General features: G+C 51.3%; 6 protein-coding genes across 6 annotated transcripts; 3 read left to right on the top strand and 3 right to left on the bottom strand.

Annotated features, from left to right (window-relative positions):
* Positions 1 to 236: 236 nt before the first annotated feature.
* AA0111_g2021 (hypothetical protein) lies at positions 237 to 2080 on the bottom strand (the record flags this gene model as incomplete). Its single annotated transcript, XM_028647747.1, has 4 exons — positions 237 to 1318; positions 1369 to 1693; positions 1750 to 1785; positions 1835 to 2080. The coding sequence occupies 4 exons, from the start codon at positions 2078 to 2080 to the stop codon at positions 237 to 239; spliced, it is 1689 nt and encodes a 562-aa protein (XP_028510586.1).
* Positions 2081 to 3227: 1147 nt separating this feature from the next.
* AA0111_g2020 (hypothetical protein) lies at positions 3228 to 4739 on the bottom strand (the record flags this gene model as incomplete). Its single annotated transcript, XM_028647746.1, has 2 exons — positions 3228 to 3635; positions 3687 to 4739. The coding sequence occupies 2 exons, from the start codon at positions 4737 to 4739 to the stop codon at positions 3228 to 3230; spliced, it is 1461 nt and encodes a 486-aa protein (XP_028510585.1).
* Positions 4740 to 6652: 1913 nt separating this feature from the next.
* AA0111_g2019 (hypothetical protein) lies at positions 6653 to 8502 on the top strand (the record flags this gene model as incomplete). Its single annotated transcript, XM_028647744.1, has 5 exons — positions 6653 to 6749; positions 6818 to 7183; positions 7232 to 7285; positions 7338 to 7771; positions 7822 to 8502. The coding sequence occupies 5 exons, from the start codon at positions 6653 to 6655 to the stop codon at positions 8500 to 8502; spliced, it is 1632 nt and encodes a 543-aa protein (XP_028510924.1).
* Positions 8503 to 10604: 2102 nt separating this feature from the next.
* On the top strand, positions 10605 to 12713 carry AA0111_g2018 (hypothetical protein; the record flags this gene model as incomplete). The annotated part of the gene is made up of 1 exon (XM_028647743.1): positions 10605 to 12713. One exon carries the CDS (start codon positions 10605 to 10607, stop codon positions 12711 to 12713), a length of 2109 nt encoding a protein of 702 aa, XP_028510925.1.
* Positions 12714 to 13124: 411 nt separating this feature from the next.
* AA0111_g2017 (hypothetical protein) lies at positions 13125 to 14781 on the top strand (the record flags this gene model as incomplete). Its single annotated transcript, XM_028647742.1, has 2 exons — positions 13125 to 13441; positions 13494 to 14781. 2 exons carry the CDS (start codon positions 13125 to 13127, stop codon positions 14779 to 14781), a joined length of 1605 nt encoding a protein of 534 aa, XP_028510926.1.
* Positions 14782 to 15047: 266 nt separating this feature from the next.
* On the bottom strand, positions 15048 to 16248 carry AA0111_g2016 (Phosphatidylinositol transfer protein; the record flags this gene model as incomplete). The annotated part of the gene is made up of 2 exons (XM_028647741.1): positions 15048 to 15480; positions 15539 to 16248. 2 exons carry the CDS (start codon positions 16246 to 16248, stop codon positions 15048 to 15050), a joined length of 1143 nt encoding a protein of 380 aa, XP_028510927.1.
* Between the last annotated feature and the right edge of the window lie 1375 nt (positions 16249 to 17623).

The following is a 17623-nucleotide window of genomic DNA, read 5'->3' as shown; positions in this document are numbered from 1 at the left end:
CCCTAGCTTCACGCTAACGAGTAAGACGACGTCGCGTTGCATCACTGGTCCGCCTCGCTTCTACTCTATAGTCTTCACCTCCAGCATCCCAATCTATATAATTGAAAACAAGGGAGACAAAGACGCATGCCGGCAGAGTGGAGAATCACGGATGTCGCCAAGACCGCATGCTGTCAGAAAATTGTATGAATAATCATTTGAGCTGTCAAGTGCTATGTACTAGAGCGAGTGTTTATTCATCGCTGGTAAACGTCAAAGTTGTGAGCGTTGATCAACTCCATGCCCTCCTTCCTGTACGTATCCGGTTCCGCATAGCTCGTCACGTTGGCGTCGAACACAAAGTCCATTGGATTAGCGTTATCGTACCGAGGCCACATGGGCTCTGTTCCATTGAAATCGTACGTCTCCCTCCACGAGTTGGGATCGAGATCATGGATAAAACTGACCCAGTTGCTGTTCATGAACCTTGAAAGGTCACGGTAGTTCTCGGTCTTGTTCTCGAATGGAGGAGTAGCAGCGGGCCGATACCCAACACCTTGTAGGTTGAGGAATACGAATGCGACTTCTTGGAAGTGCGTGACACCGACTGCAGCAGGGAGGCCAGCCGGGATCGCATTGAAGCGATAACAGTATGCTGACACATTGGCAGCAGCCCATGTCTGACATGTCAACCTACGATTGGCAATGAAGACTTGGTCGCCAAAGTATGACGCTGAGCGGCGAAACTGCGCTCCAAATGCCGGGCCTAGGGTGAGGTTACCCAAGCTTGCGATAACATTGACGGAAGGATCGTCAGGGTACGCTGCAAGTAGCTGCTCTGTCAGATTGGCAGGAACTCCGCTCGCCATGATGAAGGTACGAAGATCCTCGGTAGAGTTTACAGGCTGAGGGCTGAATGCTGTACCTTCATCCGAGTTGGCACCTGAGATAATTGGAACATGCACAAACTCGCCGGCTTCAAGCTGAAGAGAGGTGCGCTTCTGAATGAAGTCACCATCCAGGCAAGGCATGAAGTTCGTTATGTTGAAGGTCGGAGTTGTGGTGTTGAGAGCAGTGTTTAGCTGCTCAGCAGGCAACTGACGTAGACATTCGAGCGGACTGGTAGTGTTTGCACAGTTGGTTCGGCGAGTGAGCTCGCTGTACATGTCGGCATAGCCTACTGCTGGGTCCGGAAGAGGCCCGAAGTTGATGGGATTGCCACTCTGCATGATAGCACCACGGAAGAGCTTGTCGTCACGTCCGCTGTAGGCTGTCAAGTGGAATCCAACGGATGCTCCACCAGCGCTCTCGCCATATATAGTCACTTGTTCGGGGTCGCCTGTTCCATGTTAACTCATGTACTTCGGACTTTGTCTTGAGCAGACATACCTCCAAAGGCTTCGATGTTCTCCTGTACCCATTGCAGCGCCAAACGCTGATCTCTCAGGCCCAGATTTAGGTTTCCGGTATCCCTGACTTCTTCGCTTCCACTCAGGAAGCCCCAGGCAGATAGTCGGTAGTTGATGCTCACACCAATGATGGGCTTTCCAATCTTTTGAGCATTCTCCACGGTAAACGAGAGGTTATAGCGCTGATCGACACCTCCTCCTTGGAAGAAGCCACCTCCATGTATCCAGAATGCGACTGGAAGTTTTTCATCCTCACTGCATCCTGCCGGACGAATAACATTCAGGTACAGACAATCTTCCGAGACCTAGAAATGGGTAACGAGTCAGTTTAAGCCGAATCCTCGGTTAGTTTGACACCTACCGGATAGTTCCATTGATCAGAGCCATATCCGTAGCACTTCGATATTCGTCAGCCCAAGTTCTTTACCATAGATCAAAACATATACCTCAGTAGAGTACTGCGTAGCCGGCTTCGTCTCGTCCCAGGTGGTGTTGAGGCCAACAGGATTTCTGAAGCGAAGACTGCCCACGGGCGGTTGAGCATACGGTATACCCAAGAAAAAGTCCTGATCATATTCGGCAGAGTGTATGCCGACGTACGTTCCATTCTTCGTCTGAGCGGTTGGCACAGCAGCGTCGGAGACTGCTAGGCCGAAGAACAGCGCGGTCGCTAGAGCTGCGTTGCGCAACATGACAGGCGATTGCAATGACTGGTGTGATCAACCCGGAGCATCGCTGAGGTTAGCCATGCTTTATACTGACAAGCTTTAGCTCGCTGTTGCTAAGTAGCCTCGTGACGGGGACATAGTCTGTGTCGTACTGCGCGACTAGACATCTGCCGCTCCGTCTCGAATCCGGGGTATGACGGTATAAGCTCCAATAGTGAATATTCCCCGAACCGAGGACCAAGTATTGCGGAGATCATGACATCGTGACGCTTGTTGTTTTTCTCGCGAGGTGGAGCGATCCGGGGTTGCCATTGGACAGGCTCAGCCCGATGTTTGCCCGTGGGCCCCCAGATGTCTCCTAGCGTGGTTATCGTAACGATACTGTGGGGTACAGAACATGGCAAATCCCAACGGCATTTCCCAGTCTGGAACTCAAATCTACCCCCGACGGTGAAATAGCATGTTCCTGTTGTCATTCTGGTTATCGTCTCTGGTTCACACTATTACTTGGATACCTGCTCAGCGTCAGAGACGCCGTAGCTGAATGTAGAGTCTCTACTGCTGAGACGCGTGTGTCTGGCGAGAAGAGTACGAAAGGTTTCGGCAATTCCATCGGAGACACTATGGTATTCAGCCACCGGGAAACCACTCCCACTTTATGAGGCTCTTTCTAGGTTCGTACCGATTCAGCCTTCTTTTCTATTGCCAAGATACTTACTCGGTAGCATTGACAATTGTGCTCTCCATCCCTGTTCAGCTAGTCTTCCATGTATCTTAATCTTCCTCTCCACTTGTCGGTGCAAAAGTCTTGTTGCCGCTTATCTCCACCTGGTAAGCAGCGCTCTCTCCAGCTTGACACCGTTCAGATGTCATGGCATCTTAGCGGATCCGGCAGCTAGTCTTGGATGAGGCAGAAAACCAACAGCTAGAGCGTCCACAACGTTGGGCGGTATACCAAGGGTTCCTATAGCCTAGTCTCTCTAGCGTAGAGCCATGACCGCTACCACTACTGCCCCACGAACATCTGTTTGTTGTCAAACACTGTTGGGAAACGGCAAGTTCCCTTGAGCAAATTGCACGGCGCCAGTCCCCAAACACTTTGCGGCGGACTGCATGTACTCGAGATATGAATGTCGTGTGAAAGAATACTGATTTAACTAAGTGGTATCATCTAAAATATGCTATTATCCGCACAAGTGAACGGTCCGTTTAAGGTGCTATCAGGATCGTTGTAGATGTCGATGAGCGCCTTCAGAGATGTGTATAATCCTCCCACCATCAGAAAGATGGTCATAAGCATGATGCCGTAGTTGACAACAGCCAGGGCCTTCTTCTGCGGTGTACTCCATTGCGTCTTCCAGTTCAGATGCAGCCAAAAGATGCTCGTGAGTCCAAACGTAAACCATGAGATAAAGATGGCGGACGAGATATTGAGAATCGACGAGAAGATTGGAATCGCGTTGGAGATGACGAAGGATACGATCCAGAACAGGGCGCCGAGGCCGATCCACAGAGTCCAGGTGAACGTGTTGTGGACGTTTACCTGCTCAGGCTTTGCAGCTCGCATAATAGTAATGTACTACGTTGACGTTAACTTATGGTTTCCTCTGTAGGACAAAATAGTTCTTACCATGAACTTGATGGCCGTAATGCCAATAATCAGACCAGTTCCCAGCACCGAGGGGATAAGAATGCCGTAAGCAATCTTGGCAGTCAATTCGGGAGCCGAGCCGAGCGCGGGAGATGTGACTGCATTGCCTGCAAGGCCATAGATGACACAGGCGACTACGATGTAGATGACCACTTCGAAAGATTTCTGCATAAAGAGCGCAGGAGGGAAGTCTTTGGATGGGTCTCTCATCTCAGCCATGACACTGATGAAACTTTGGTTTCCGGCGAAAGCGAAAGCGACGTTCAGCAGAGCATTTACGGCCTCGACGAAAGTCGGCTTCCCAACTAAATCTATCGAAACCTCGAATCCGGGTGGGGCGTTTGGTCCAGCAACACCAAGTGCAATCATAACGATTAGGACCGCAGCTACAATAGAGATCGTGCATACCCAGCTAGCGGCGGCGGCGAAAGAGAGCTTTCGTGGGATGCAGAGTAGCCAACAGAGGATGTGAGGAAACGCCAGGAAAGCCACCGTGCAGAGAGCATGGCGCGACAGCGTGTTGAGAGCTACCGATAGAGTAATGTTGGCGGAAGCGCAGATGAGAACAAGGTTGAAAACAAAGGCAATTCCGAGGAAGGTTTCGAATGGCTTGCCTCCGACGTATAATGCGCAGTCGACCAAGTTCGTAACCATGGGGTATCTTCGATAGAATTGGAGAAGGATGTATCCGCAGTAGGTTGTCAAGATACCAAATCCAAGGATTGCGATGATTCCGGGTATCAGGCCGAGCGTCTTCAAAGCGGAGGGCAAACTCAGGATACCAATTCCGACTTCGATCGTGATCAGAATGACGCACGCTCGCCATCGACCCAATGTACGGTAATTCTCTCCTGGAGTGTTTGGGTATTCTGTCGCACCAGCGAATCCATCACCTGTCCATCCCGTGGTGATGTCGGTGTTGTGTCCGTATGCCTGCTCCATATCGTCCTTCTCCGATGCGGTCGTGTGAGAAGCAACATCGTCGTTCGAGGGCGCTTTGTGCTCTTTCTTAAGGAAGGCTTTCAGACCCATGGTTGAGATTTGGCCGTAACAACGGGTTATGGGGTCTCAAATGATATTAGATGAAAGGTAACTTGGCAGCGAGAAGCGGCGAAGCTGGGTCTTTTGAACCTGCGCGCCTCCTGTATCGGACCTCTGGGTCATCATCCTAGGACGTAATGTGTGCTAGTGGCCGAACAGACCCTGGGAGATCGCCTCCCGGTGACTACTGCACACATCGAATTGAATTCTGGCTAACATAGTGCACATCCTACGGATCCACTGTCAAGCTTGCAATAGCGGAGTAAAGTTTGTGGGGGAAAGAGTACGATAAGGCTACATGCGGCATAGGCTTTTGAAAACATCGTCGCTGCATAATGCCAATGCAGAAGGGGTCTTGGAGTTTGATGAGGAGTGTGGGTCATCGTGAGTAATAGTGTGCGCTGAGATGTGACCGTGTCGTCCGATGCTCCACATATCACGTAAAAGTCTTCGAGAAATTCTTCGCGCCGGGATTGGCCGCTTGGCAACGTGCTTGAACCAGCCGAAGTGCGGTGCCAGAGCCGGTGGGACGTATGAACAGGTTGTAACACATGTTTGTCAGCATATATGTAGAGGTGTGAGTGATGCAGTCGACAAAGCGACGCCATGTCAGCGGGATGGAGGTGGGACCAGGGCGGGCGCTAGCGACGCTAAGACGGTACCCTCTACAGGGCTGAGGCAGCAGAAGTCGACAATCAGAACCTGAGCACGCGACAGAAGCCGTATCACCCGCATCGCGTGCTACTATAGATATATGAAGATTTCTAAGTAACGGTAGTAGTGCACGACGGATTTGAAGGTACAACGAATTCGGTAGATGCCACTTGTTTGTCAAGACCTGTTCTGTGACTCTAAAACTTGCTCACCTCTCCGTCTTGTCCATGTGATAACGGCATTGCTGTGGTTTGAAGTTAGGAGTTTGCTGTGTATTTAGCCATGAGTAGGACAGCTGCCGATATTTACTTCACTCTGCGTGCTTTTCAGTAGATTTCTAGATCCAATGAAGACGTGGATCCGTATGGCAGTGGTTCAGGAAGCTATTGGCTGTTTACATGTGGCAGGCAGATGGTGTATCTAGGTGTGTAGCACTGGACCTGAAGTCATGGTGTTGCAAAAAGGTACAGCCGCCTTCTGGTTGGCCATATGCAGAGCGATGCAGGGCAACGGCTAGCTTCCTTGCCCGCCTATACATTAGGGCGTCTTACCCGAGTTCGATGATTGGTCTTTGTGTAGTGCACCATGTGCTAGATGTCGATATGTATATCATCTAAGGCTGAAAGCGATTATACAAGAGATGTTGCACCAAGAGAGGAGAGAAAAACATGATAACGATGACGTCGCTCCGTCTGGTTCACGCTTGATGTCACCAAAACGCAGGAGAACCGCGGAAACGGCTATGAGCGCCAAGTCACTAGCGCACCACCATCGCCACCGCCATGTGGGTCACAACTAGATGTAACAAGGTTCCCCGACGTGCTCCACGGTATCTTCGCGGGAAAATCAGCGGATGTGTCTGTATTGAGTAGTCAGTGAGGTATCGAGTTGCGAGTGGAAAGGCGTTGTGCTGCATCGCCATGCAGAATGTTGATTGTAGATTGCAGGCAGGGTAGTGTGCTCGCCAAGTCTGTCTAGTGCGCCTGCCGATCGTCCCGTCCTAGTGGCTGGCTTCCGTTGGTTGGACGGGCACCGACCAGAACTTTCCTCCTCCATTCTCCTCTCTGCATTCTTTGTACAGCACACCGCTATCACACAACTTCTGTTTCTAGCCACCGCGCCTTCATTTGTTTGCTTCTGGGTCTTTTTAGGTCAAACGCAGAGAAAGCTCTACTCACACAGCAAGCCACCTCCGAGCTAAAGCACAACTGCGTGTTGGCCAAGCCGTAAGAACCAAACCAGGTTGCAGAATGTCATTTCTTACCAAGAATCGAAGAACAAGTCCCCCCCAAGATGCCTCCGAAATCCGCGAAGATCAATTTCCCGCTGCTCAGCTCGGTCTCCTAGGTATGACTTTCTACGTCACTGACACTAGTTGTCACTAGCCTGAGCCTCGCACTGACAGTACATTTCAGCACTGGTTCGAGTCGCAGAACCAATTGCTCTCACTTCCATACTTCCATACGCATGGAAACTCGTCACCAACTTCCAGGTTGGCTCCGAAGCGAATGCACCGTTCTTCGCCGGTCTGCTCATCTCCGCCTTTTCGCTCGCTGAGGCATGCTCGGGCATGTACTGGGGCTCAGTCTCCGATCGCATAGGTAGAAAACCCGTTGTTATACTTGGGTGTCTAGGAACAATGTCTTCTTTGCTACTTGTTGGCTTAGCTCCTAATTTCTGGGTCGCCCTTCTGGGTCGGATCATCGGCGGTGCGCTTAATGGTAACATCGGCGTTATCCAGACCATGGTGGGAGAGTTGGTCAAGCAACCCGAACATGAACGTAAGTTCCAACGCCTACTTCTGTTAGATGTTACTAATTAGCAAATAGCAAAGGCGTATGCGGTCATGCCGTTTGTATGGAGCATTGGTACTATCATAGGCCGTAAGACCTCACCCATCCATCGTCCCCTAGTCACCTATACTGACTGCTCTAGCATCGATCGGCGGATATTTTGCTGAGCCCGCTCGAAACTTTCCATCTGTCTTCAGCCCCACTGGTCTTTTTGCCAAGTTCCCTTACCTACTTCCAAACATTATCTGTGCCTCTCTACTCCTACTCTCTATCTTGATGGCATATTTCCTTCTAGAAGAGACTCACCCAGACAAGCAGCCTCGAGGTTATTTCGAACAATACGACCCAGCCGTTGCAGAGACGCCGCTTCTCCCAGCCCAGGGTGCGACAGCTGATGCAGCCGCAAACTTGACAGCAGATTCTTACGGCACTTTCAACGCCGTAGAGGTTGAACACGACGAAATCTGGCGTGTACGCTCTAACGGAGATTGGGTAGAATCGCCAACAGATGAGAAGGTCTTCACGCGTCCAGTCATCTTATTCGTCGTAGCACTGGGAATCTTCACGTACCATTCTGTAAGTCCAATAGATATCCCGGCATGAGCAACCGGCTGATGTGAAATTAGATGACATACGATCACCTACTTCCCATCTTCCTCCAGGACAAACGCGCTGACAGTGACATGAACGCACTGGACATCTCGCCTTCTTCTTTGGGCGGTGGCCTTGGTATCCCTATTCAGAACGTGGGCATTATCCTTTCCCTTAACGGCATCATTCAGCTCGCGATCCAGGGCTTCGTCTTCCCTCTATTGGCGGATTGCTTTGGTGTATGGCGCCTGCTCCTCGTGGTTACGCTCGCACATCCGATTGCATACTTTATTGTTCCCTTCCTGCAGCTTCTACCCGAAAACTTGCTCTACCCTGGTCTGTTCGCTTGCCTGACCGTGCGAAATCTGACATCGATCCTGGCCTTCCCACTTCTCCTGATCATGATCAAAGAAGCTACGCCCGACAGGTCGCATCTCGGAAGAATCAACGGACTAGCAGCGTCGACAGGTGCTGCCTGCCGTACAGTGGCGAGCCCCATTGCTGGCTTACTCTACGGTCTATCTATTGAGCTACACTTCACACCCTTGGCCTGGTGGGGTTCCGCCCTAGTCGCAATCTGCGGAGCTCTCCAGGTGCCATTCCTGAATCGCGCCGCGCACGAGTGTCACGCTCGTGTTCGTAACGTAGCCAGCGACTATCTTACCAAGGAACGTCGTCGGAGTGAAGTAGTGCACATTGTGGTCGAAGACGAATAGTTATGGAGGCAGCAACTTTCCGGACATAGCGCGTAGACGCGCAACCATAGATTGGAGTATTATGTTCTCGCCCACCCGTTTTTGCGCATAAACTAGTCCTGCGAAACGCGATTCATCTTCAAGGCGTTTTGGGAGCAATGGCAACGATACCAGAATTGTGTGGATATCAGTGCTGTGCATTGGGGGTTTGGCGTACACTGCATTTACATCGGTATAGATCACGGTAGAAATTTGCAAATTTCTACATTCCATGAACATAGCAATACAACAGGTTCCTTCTTGCATAACTCTCCCGTGGCTGTCATCGTCGGATGCGTTACTAAAGGGACCGGGGTAGTCTTAGCATAATGTCAGTATTTCATGCGGAGTTCAATTCTTGAAACGACTGGGTTGTCATGGACTTAGGGAGTACAAGAATAGCAACGTGTCAAGGCTCTCCGAAGGGACAACCCGACAATGTACCGAAGCAGCGTGGTACAATCGGAACTGCCTTCGGCGGAGTTCTCTGTACTGTGTTTCTTGATGATAATCTGAAAGCTTTGAGGATGATCTATGAGCCAACGTAACGAACGTCTTGCAATTGTGTACAAAATCTCCTCTCATGTCGCATCCTCTTACAACGTGGCTTGTGGTAAATTGCAGCCTTAAGATGCCGTCATTCTTGTTCAGGAACTATTGTCCTGCGTCAGTGTTCCGAACACTGACACCGCCACTTCCGCGTTGACGGCATCTCTGTGGCCTGTTCCACATGCTGCAAGGTACCCGTGCGCCATGTCTCCAAAGCTTGTCAGTCCACCCCTGCACCATATGCGATATTCTGAGAGCTATGCAACCTCTATCTGGCAATCAGATTACCTTCCGAAGGACGTTCAATATTGATTTGCAGATGGATAGTGAGTGGTGCGCGGGTGATGAATCGCGCATGCCCTTCCATGCCTCGGTCTTTCTCGCCCGAACTTCAGTAAGAACAACGCTGCCCGTACTCCGAGCTTGATAAGCTGGTAGCTCTATCGTCGTGGCTTTCAACGCTCTTCTTCATGCTACCGTCCTTCTAATATTGCAAACAAGCCTTCGAGACGCGGGCTCTCGATGGACCTAGGATCCATGTCGCGCGAAGCTTGACGTTCCTCGCGCTGGTTGGCTACTGCAAGGGCGCAATGGCGTAACAGCCGTGAAACACGCTCGTGCATGTTCCTTCAGAACGACAGCTTCACGACTATAGTTAGTGGCGGGATTGGCTCGAACGGGAGATACAGATAACGGAGAATAGCTTGGCTAGGCAATACGGATCTAGACGGATGCAGGGCAAGGGCCTGGCGGGCCAGACACACGAAGAAAGCAAATATGGAACCCTCCAGATGCCCGTATATATCGATCCCTTAGTGTCTCCGCGGTACCGCTACTGAAGTTGATCCGGGAGGCAACAGAGCATAGATGTGACGACTCGTCGACAGTTTGCGGCTCTGCGTTTGTTCGAGAATGTGGACATCGGGCCTCACCCAGTCATGAGAGTATTGAACAATATACTTGACGCTGCTGGCTTGCCGATGTACAACCTCTTCACGTCATTGGCTCGTACCTGCATGACAGTCTACTCAAGCCTGCTATTTAGGGCGTTTCGGAAGCGCCCCTGTTGCCCTCGCTTACAACATGCTCACGCCAAAGCCGTTCGACTAGGCTCCACAACCTCTACCCAGGCCATCTTGTAACCGACGACACTATTGCCATGTGGACCTGCAGAGCGCGCGACAAAGGCGGACATGGAGGCCCCTTGGGCGACTCGTTCTGATCGTGGCTGAGCAGACGAGTCGGAGGCTGTCGGCGGACCAATCCTTTGGAAATGTTTCGAGCTGGCTTGTTTCGAACGAGCGTGGTGGTAGAAGTATATCTTCCTCCATTGTCCTTTCTCCTAGTGTTTCTACACACTCTATCTTCTTAATTACAGCATTGAATTTGCTGCTACTTTCGCTTACCAAGGCGAACAAAGTCACACTCTTTCGACTTTGCCGTCTTGTCAGACCGTCATTCGTTCAAGGTCCAACTACAACATACTTTATCTTTATTGCAACTTTTAAATTTGAACTCGACCTCCATATTTCACCATGAAGTCCACATACGCTCTTTTGGTCACTGGCCTCGCAGCCCAGCAGGCCGCAGCACACTGGAACTTTTTCGACAACTACGGCACACCCAACTACAGCAAGAACGTTTGCGACGACAAGCAGAAGGGTGGCTTCGACTGGTCAGATCTTACAGATGGTCAGTCTGTCGGCAACTATGGTGATTTTGACTTCTCTGGAGGATGGAAGTGCTCCAACTCCTTCGGCAAGCGTGACTCCATGAGCAAGCGGACGTTTGGAAACAAGTGCATCAAGAACACCGTTCGCAAAGACAAGCCTGCCGCATTCGGCTGTGCCCAGCGTGGTTTCTCGATCACACACATGGATGTTTCATCCGAGTTCGACGCTGAAATTGAACTCCATTACAAGATGGAGGACGGATCTCTCTGCAAGCAACACACCAGCTGCTCGGCCGGTGGATCGACGTTGCAGAACACACAGTGCGGTGGCGCCAAATCCGTCGAGGTCTACCTTGGCTCCCACTACAAGGGCGAGAAGGAGTCTTGCGAAATTGGTTTCCACAACATTGGTTTTGACTGCAATGCTGAGAAACCATACACTACTCCCTCCCCACCTGAGGTTCCCTCTACTTCGAGCGAAGTCGTATCTTCCACCATCGTCGAGTCATCCACTGCTCCAGCTTCCAGCACTATCTCCTCCGCTGTCGAGACCCCTGCTTCCTCTGCGGTCGAGACTCCTGCATCGTCTTCTGCCGTTGAGACACCCGCAACCTCTGCCAACGAGTGCGGACAGTATGGCGAGGCATGCAACACACCTGTTGAGACACCTCTCTCTTCCACTGCTCCTTTTGCCAACAGCTCTATGCCCGCCTACACTCCTCCGGCTTCTTCAGCCGTCGAGATTGAGTCTTCCTCTGTCGTCGAGGTCTCCAGCACCCCTGTATCGATCCCTTCCATTAGCACTGCTACTCCTCAACCGGAGTCTTCCACCGCTGAGGTACCATCTACATCTCAGAGCTCTGTTGCTGCTGGTTGCGGTTATGGAGAATCTTGCGAGCAGTCTTCAATCGTCGCATCCTCAACGGCCGCGTCGTCGGCTGTTGTCTCATCTGCTGTTGTCACTTCTGCTGTCCCTAGCTCTGGAACTCCCCTCCCTGCTACCAGCTCGGCCGCTCCTCAGCCTTCCAGCCCTAGTTACCCTCCTGTCGACATCACGGACTCGGTCCCCAAGTGCATGAACTCGTGGCTCCAAATTTCGGCCCCAGATTGCAAGGACAACACCGATTCCAACTGCTACTGTGTCAAGCCTGAATTCACTAAGAACGTCATCGACTGTATCTCAGCTCGCTGTGGTAGCGATGACGAAATCAGCAAGGCCCTTCAATACTTCATCGGCATCTGCGCTGAACACGTTCCTAAGAACCCCAGCATCGTCGATGACTGCCCTTCGTATATTCCCTTGAACCCTACTCCTGCCGCTCCATCTGGTGGTGCATCTACTGGTGTTGCTAGCAGCAGCGAGGTTCCAGAGGCCGCTGAGAGCAGCTCCATGGCTGCCCCTCCCGCTGGTGGCGAGAGCTCTGCTGCTCCCTCTGCCCCTGCTCAGGGCACATCCAGTGCATACGGCCCTGGTTACCCTAGTGAGACACCTGCTGTTCCTACCCAGGGTACTACGACCGTCCCTGCCGGTGAAACTCCTGCGATTACCACTGTCGTCTCCTCTGCAACCATGACTCAGGTTGTTGGCACCACCACTCCTGCCCCTGAGGCTCCTGCTGCAGAGACTCCATGCACCACCATCACCTTCGGTACTACCACACTTACTGTCCCACAAGTTCACTTCACCACCCAGACCAACTCTGCTGGCGCCAACCCAACTGAGCCTGTTGCTCTTGTGCCCGGCACTGCTGAGCCTGCTCAGACCCCAGCTGCCACCACGCCCGCTGCTGGTGGTGCTCCTTACCCCATCCCCTCCACCATGGGCACTGCCACTGTCCCTATGGGTACTGCTACCGGTACTGGAGCCATCCGCCCTTCTTCGCCAGCTGAGTTCACTGGCGCTGCCTCGCCTTTCACCGTGGTGCCCAAGGGTGCTCTATTCGGTGCTGTTCTTGCCTTCCTCGCCTTTTAGATGCTATACATTGTAATATGGTGTAGCTTTATCTCTTTTGTTTCGCTGTTTGTATCGAGCTACTGGTGCCCTAAATGATGCACAATTCGTATCCGAGGACTCGAATCTGTAATGCAAGCGTTTCCTTCAAGCCATAGAGTATATAGAAAAGTATACCACGAGTGATTCACAGACTCTGACACGATTCTTGAGTTCCGTTATGATTGAAGTCCATGTTGCTCGGAGTTGACGGCACTGCATGGGTTCGCATGTGAATAAGATGGGGCAGAGGGCTGTGCCGAGGTCCGCTACGCGGATCATAGGCGCAGCATTCAGGGATCATCGTCATATGGCTAGCTTCCCCAGACTCTCTAATGACAACAACATCCCCTCAAACTATGGTCCTGACACATACAACCGAAGACGCCCAGTATGTCGTCGTCTGGCGCATCGCAACCCACGCCGCCCAGTAAAGCACAGAGCGTCGATCCAATATTGCGCAATGCGCTCCGCTACACCATCTCGGCCAAGGAGTATCAGTTGCTGCACCAGTACCTCCTTTCGCGCGCACCCGTCGTGAAGAAGCGCACTATACATCCTAAGCGATACGACGCGATTGTCAAGGGTCCGGATGATTACAATGTAGCCGCATTCCGCGCTGCACTGCGGTTGGGCGTTGTGACCTTCTCGGGGCTGAAGGCATGGGAAGTGATTAGCACGAGGCTCCTTTCGCGGGGAACAGCGAAGAGGTAGGTCCGGTTCCGCTTTGTATCTGAACAAGTCGCATTAATGCTGTGGCAGGAGTCAACCTAGGACATCGGTCCTCAAGTCACCCAACGTGCGCCTCAGCAGCTCCCTCGCCCTCATACTGCTATTCCACCGCCTCCTACGTCGCTTCTTTCTGCGCATCCGTGAAAGCCTACTCAGCCACGAAGGCAAGTCGTTCCGGCGACGAAACCCGCGCATATCTCGTTCCTTGACGTCGAGGTTGGCACCGGCCATTGGATCCAGCTTGGCGGGGTTCTTCCTCGCAGTGTACCCCGGGGATCAACTGCGCGTAACAATTGCGATATACATAATGACAAGAGCTCTGGAGTTTGGCTACAATTACCTGGAGGAACTAGGATACTTCAAGAACAAACCAGCCTGGCTTGGTTCCTGGATGATAATGCCAGTGGCATGTGGACAATTACTGCACGCATTCGTCTTCGACCGTGACTGTTTCCCTTCTGGCATGGGCGATCACATATTGAAGAACTCACCAGAGTACATACAGAAACGACCGAAAGACTACCCAAGCACGGCGCAGTGGCCAGGCACGTTTGATATTGTGGACAACCTAGCCGACATCTCGCGGCAACGCTGGCCAGCTTTCGTGTCACCTATCCTCTTCCCCAATGCAGAAACGCTACCAAAACGCCTGTCGTCCATCTCTCCCATAACCTCTCCTGCACATCCAGCCATTAAGTCCTTGTCGTGCGCCTTACTCCACCCACAAGATCCTTCCTGTCTGCGAACCTACGTCCAGTACTGGATCCAAGCCTTTCCCAAAATCGCCCGTTTTTTCACTCTCTTCTTCGCCGCTATGAGCATCACAAAGTACAAAGCTTTCCTCTCCTCGCCCGTCGCCTCATTAAATAATCTCGCCAAACGCGTACTGCGCATGTCGCTCTTCCTCTCTGGTGCTATAGGAACGAGTTGGGGCTCTATTTGCCTCTTCCAGAACATTCTGCCCCGGACTTTCCTCTCCACCCAACGCTGGTTCCTAGGTGGTTTCCTCGGTGGCCTATGGGCTTTCTTGGAGAGGAAAGGTGGGCGGAGTAATTTCCTATATACGGCCAGAATGTCGATTGATTCACTATGGAAAGTGGGTGTCAAGAGGAGATGGTGGAAGGGCGTGAAGAATGGAGACGTACTGCTTTTCGTTGTTAGTTTGGCAACTGTCAATGCTTTGTATGAGGTGTCGCCACGGGCGGTTAACAGTGGTGTTGCGAGGAAGGGATTAGGTGTGTTGAGGGGTGAGGGCTGGGTTGACAGAGCAGTGGTGTCGACTGAAGGTAATGGCAAAGAAGGTGCTGACCAGGAGTAATGATATCCAGCTGTTTGTGTACGAATACTTTGAATACCGAACATGGTGATGGTGCATTTTGAATCTCAAGGTATATATGTAACGTGCTGAATTGGCATACAAGTAATGACTGTCATAACAAATTCGCTTCAAAAGGACTGAACAATCTTGAGTGGGGTATAACAAGGCTTTTGAAGCCAGACAAACACACTGAGTCGCTTCTTCCATCTCCTACCATTACCATCCACCGCCTTCTTTCCCTCCTCGTGGTAGTATCACATGTGACATCAAGCCATCTTCATACTCTCGGCGCTCTCGGCCAGCTCTGCCCTTTCACCACCATAACTCTTCGGTACACCTTTACCCAGCTCGGCGGCAAGCTGATTTCCATAGCTCAGCACCACAAACTTCTTGCTCGTCTCCTTGGCCACAACCAATTTCATTGCGTTAAACAGCCAACCCATGACCACGGGTACGTTGACGAAGAACTTCCTGCTCAAGGTCTCGGGGTAGTGACGTCCTAGTATTTCAATGGTCTTGTTGGTTGCCGTCTTGACAAGGGGGTCGCGGCGCAAGAAAGAGACTTGAAGGTAGTCGTGAATCTGAAATCCTTGGTATGGGTCTGGACCTTCTCCGAAATTGGGAATGGGCGCCGTAGCGGCGGGGAGGTTGAGTGCTTGAACGGACTTTTCCATAAGGCCCACACGCCAGCGGAGGAAGCTGTAAGGTTTCTGTTAGAATGGTTCCCCTTATGGCATTAGGAGCAGAAAGAACATACCCATCTAGATCACCAAATGTAGCCTTGTTGTCCTTCACAGCTCCATAGATGTTGAAAGTAACAATATCCTTCTTGTTGGGACTCTCCGGCACGCCCTCGACCTCCAGCACGTATCCTAGCCCATCGAACTTGCTCTTCTCGAATGTCTCCCCTGCGGCCTTGGTCGGATCGAACTCCTTTCTCCACTTCAGCGTATCCAGTAGCTGTGACTTCGCTTTCTCCAGGTCGTTTTGGTTGGCTCGGAGGAACTTTTGTAGTATGAGCTTGGTATGGAAGGGTTTTGATTTGCTGAGCTCTATGCCGTAGACTTCTCCATGCTGGGCTTCGGTAACGAGGGCTTCGAAAGCATCGTAGAACTTGGTGAGTGGGTGATCGGGCGCCGTCTCTGGCCAGAAGGGTCCCTGAGTGGGCGCTACGGTGTCGGCTTCGGGTTCTTTCTGTTCCACAGGTTTGGCTTCGCTGTGTGCGGTTTCGGGCGCCACGGCATTGGCTTGGGGAGTGACTTCTGCTTCCTTGTTCTCTTCTTTCTTTTCGTCGACAGAGAGATCGGCTACTGCCGCGGTGGCATTGTCGATAGCCTCCCCTCCATCGTTCTTGTCGTTAGACCCAGCCACAAGATCAGGCTCCGGCTGTTTCTCCAGACCCGCTCCACTAAAGAGACCGGCCCCCTCCGTAGGTGCCGTACTCGCGTCCTCGGGCTTCGCTGCCATCTTTCTTTACTTCGCAAATGGGCGTGTGCTAGTCGGGCTGCCAACGTTGTGTTTGGAGAATTGTTTCAGGAATGCGGAGGCCGATCCCTAAACTCCGAAACCGCGATGCGCGTCCTCACGTGTCTTAAATCGATATGCGATTGTACATCAGCTGCACACACCGCTCCAGATTTATGGCCAGTATAACTCAACTAGTTCTATGTACGGAACCTATTCGACAGGAGAGCTGCGTGACGTTCGCCCCATGTTCGTAAAAACAAAAAGGTCTTTGCCTACAACAAAGCGTACACACGATGTTTAGCTAGGACAAGTTCCTCCGTAGCAGCCTAATCCAAGTATGCATTTACCACGATCAAGAGTATATTTGAATAGATTCTGCGTAGATGCAGTGTGTACTAGGAGTTCCATGTTCACTGTCTATGTACTTTGCGAACAGTCAAGATTCAATAGTAGTAGTTTAGACATTTTCATTATAAATAACAAACTACATAATTGCGCTGTACTTCCCGACAGACACCTCTATTGAATTGGCTTCGTCTCCTGCTGTATACACCTTGCTCAATTCCATCGGCGTGTGACAACGGCTGAGAAGGAAGGAAGAATGAGTAGTGGCGTTGCACGATACGAGCGTCATCTGCGACTGACAGTCAGCATATAATGTCCGTCGTTGATTTGAACAAATAAAGCAGTTGAAGAGAGCAATCAGTCGAAAGATGAAAAGTCTCGAATGTTTTTTCAATCAGTGAGGCGAGCCCCGTCTGAGTTAGCATGAATTGGTGTTCATCATAGCATGGAAAAGAAGAAGAAAAAAACGTGGGTAATGTACCTTTCCACTGCACAGCTGATAACTGAATGATGTGTTACTTCAATACTGTATTTACCTAGAGCAATGTCAGTAACAATTCAGACAGAAGACGTTTTGACTAGAGCTCGGATATGGGAAGAGATTCAGGTAATCGAACTAGTTTATTCCCCACGAAGTGGTCGGTATTTGATAATACATTTGTTGCTCATCATCTAAGGATGGGTGCTGGGGTGCGAGGGATGTGGTCTAACCTTTTGGATCATATCGCAGCCCACGAAGATTTTGCCGTCTCGACAGCGCTATGACGAGGTCTGCCATTGCTTGTAACCAACGACCATAGAGGATGTGCGAGAGGCGTAAGACTTCGTGGGGCTACGAACCGACGTGAGCGGTGACGCTTCGCAATGCGCATCGTCGTCGCGAAGTCATACTACGACAGACAACTACGAGACCCTTTATAATTTGTTAGCGTTGGTCCCAGCAGAAGTTGCGGTAACAAATTGGTAGATGTTGCGAACGATCAGTATTCTCGTTTGGCTTGAGTGGTCGGATCACCATAGAATGTATGAT

This window comes from Alternaria arborescens (genome assembly GCF_004154835.1).
Source record: "Alternaria arborescens strain FERA 675 chromosome Unknown contig_3, whole genome shotgun sequence".
In the NCBI taxonomy this organism is placed as follows: Eukaryota; Fungi; Ascomycota; class Dothideomycetes; order Pleosporales; family Pleosporaceae; genus Alternaria; species Alternaria arborescens.
The sequence above is the reverse complement of the archived record's forward strand: the minus strand, read 5'-3'. Positions and strand labels throughout refer to the sequence as shown.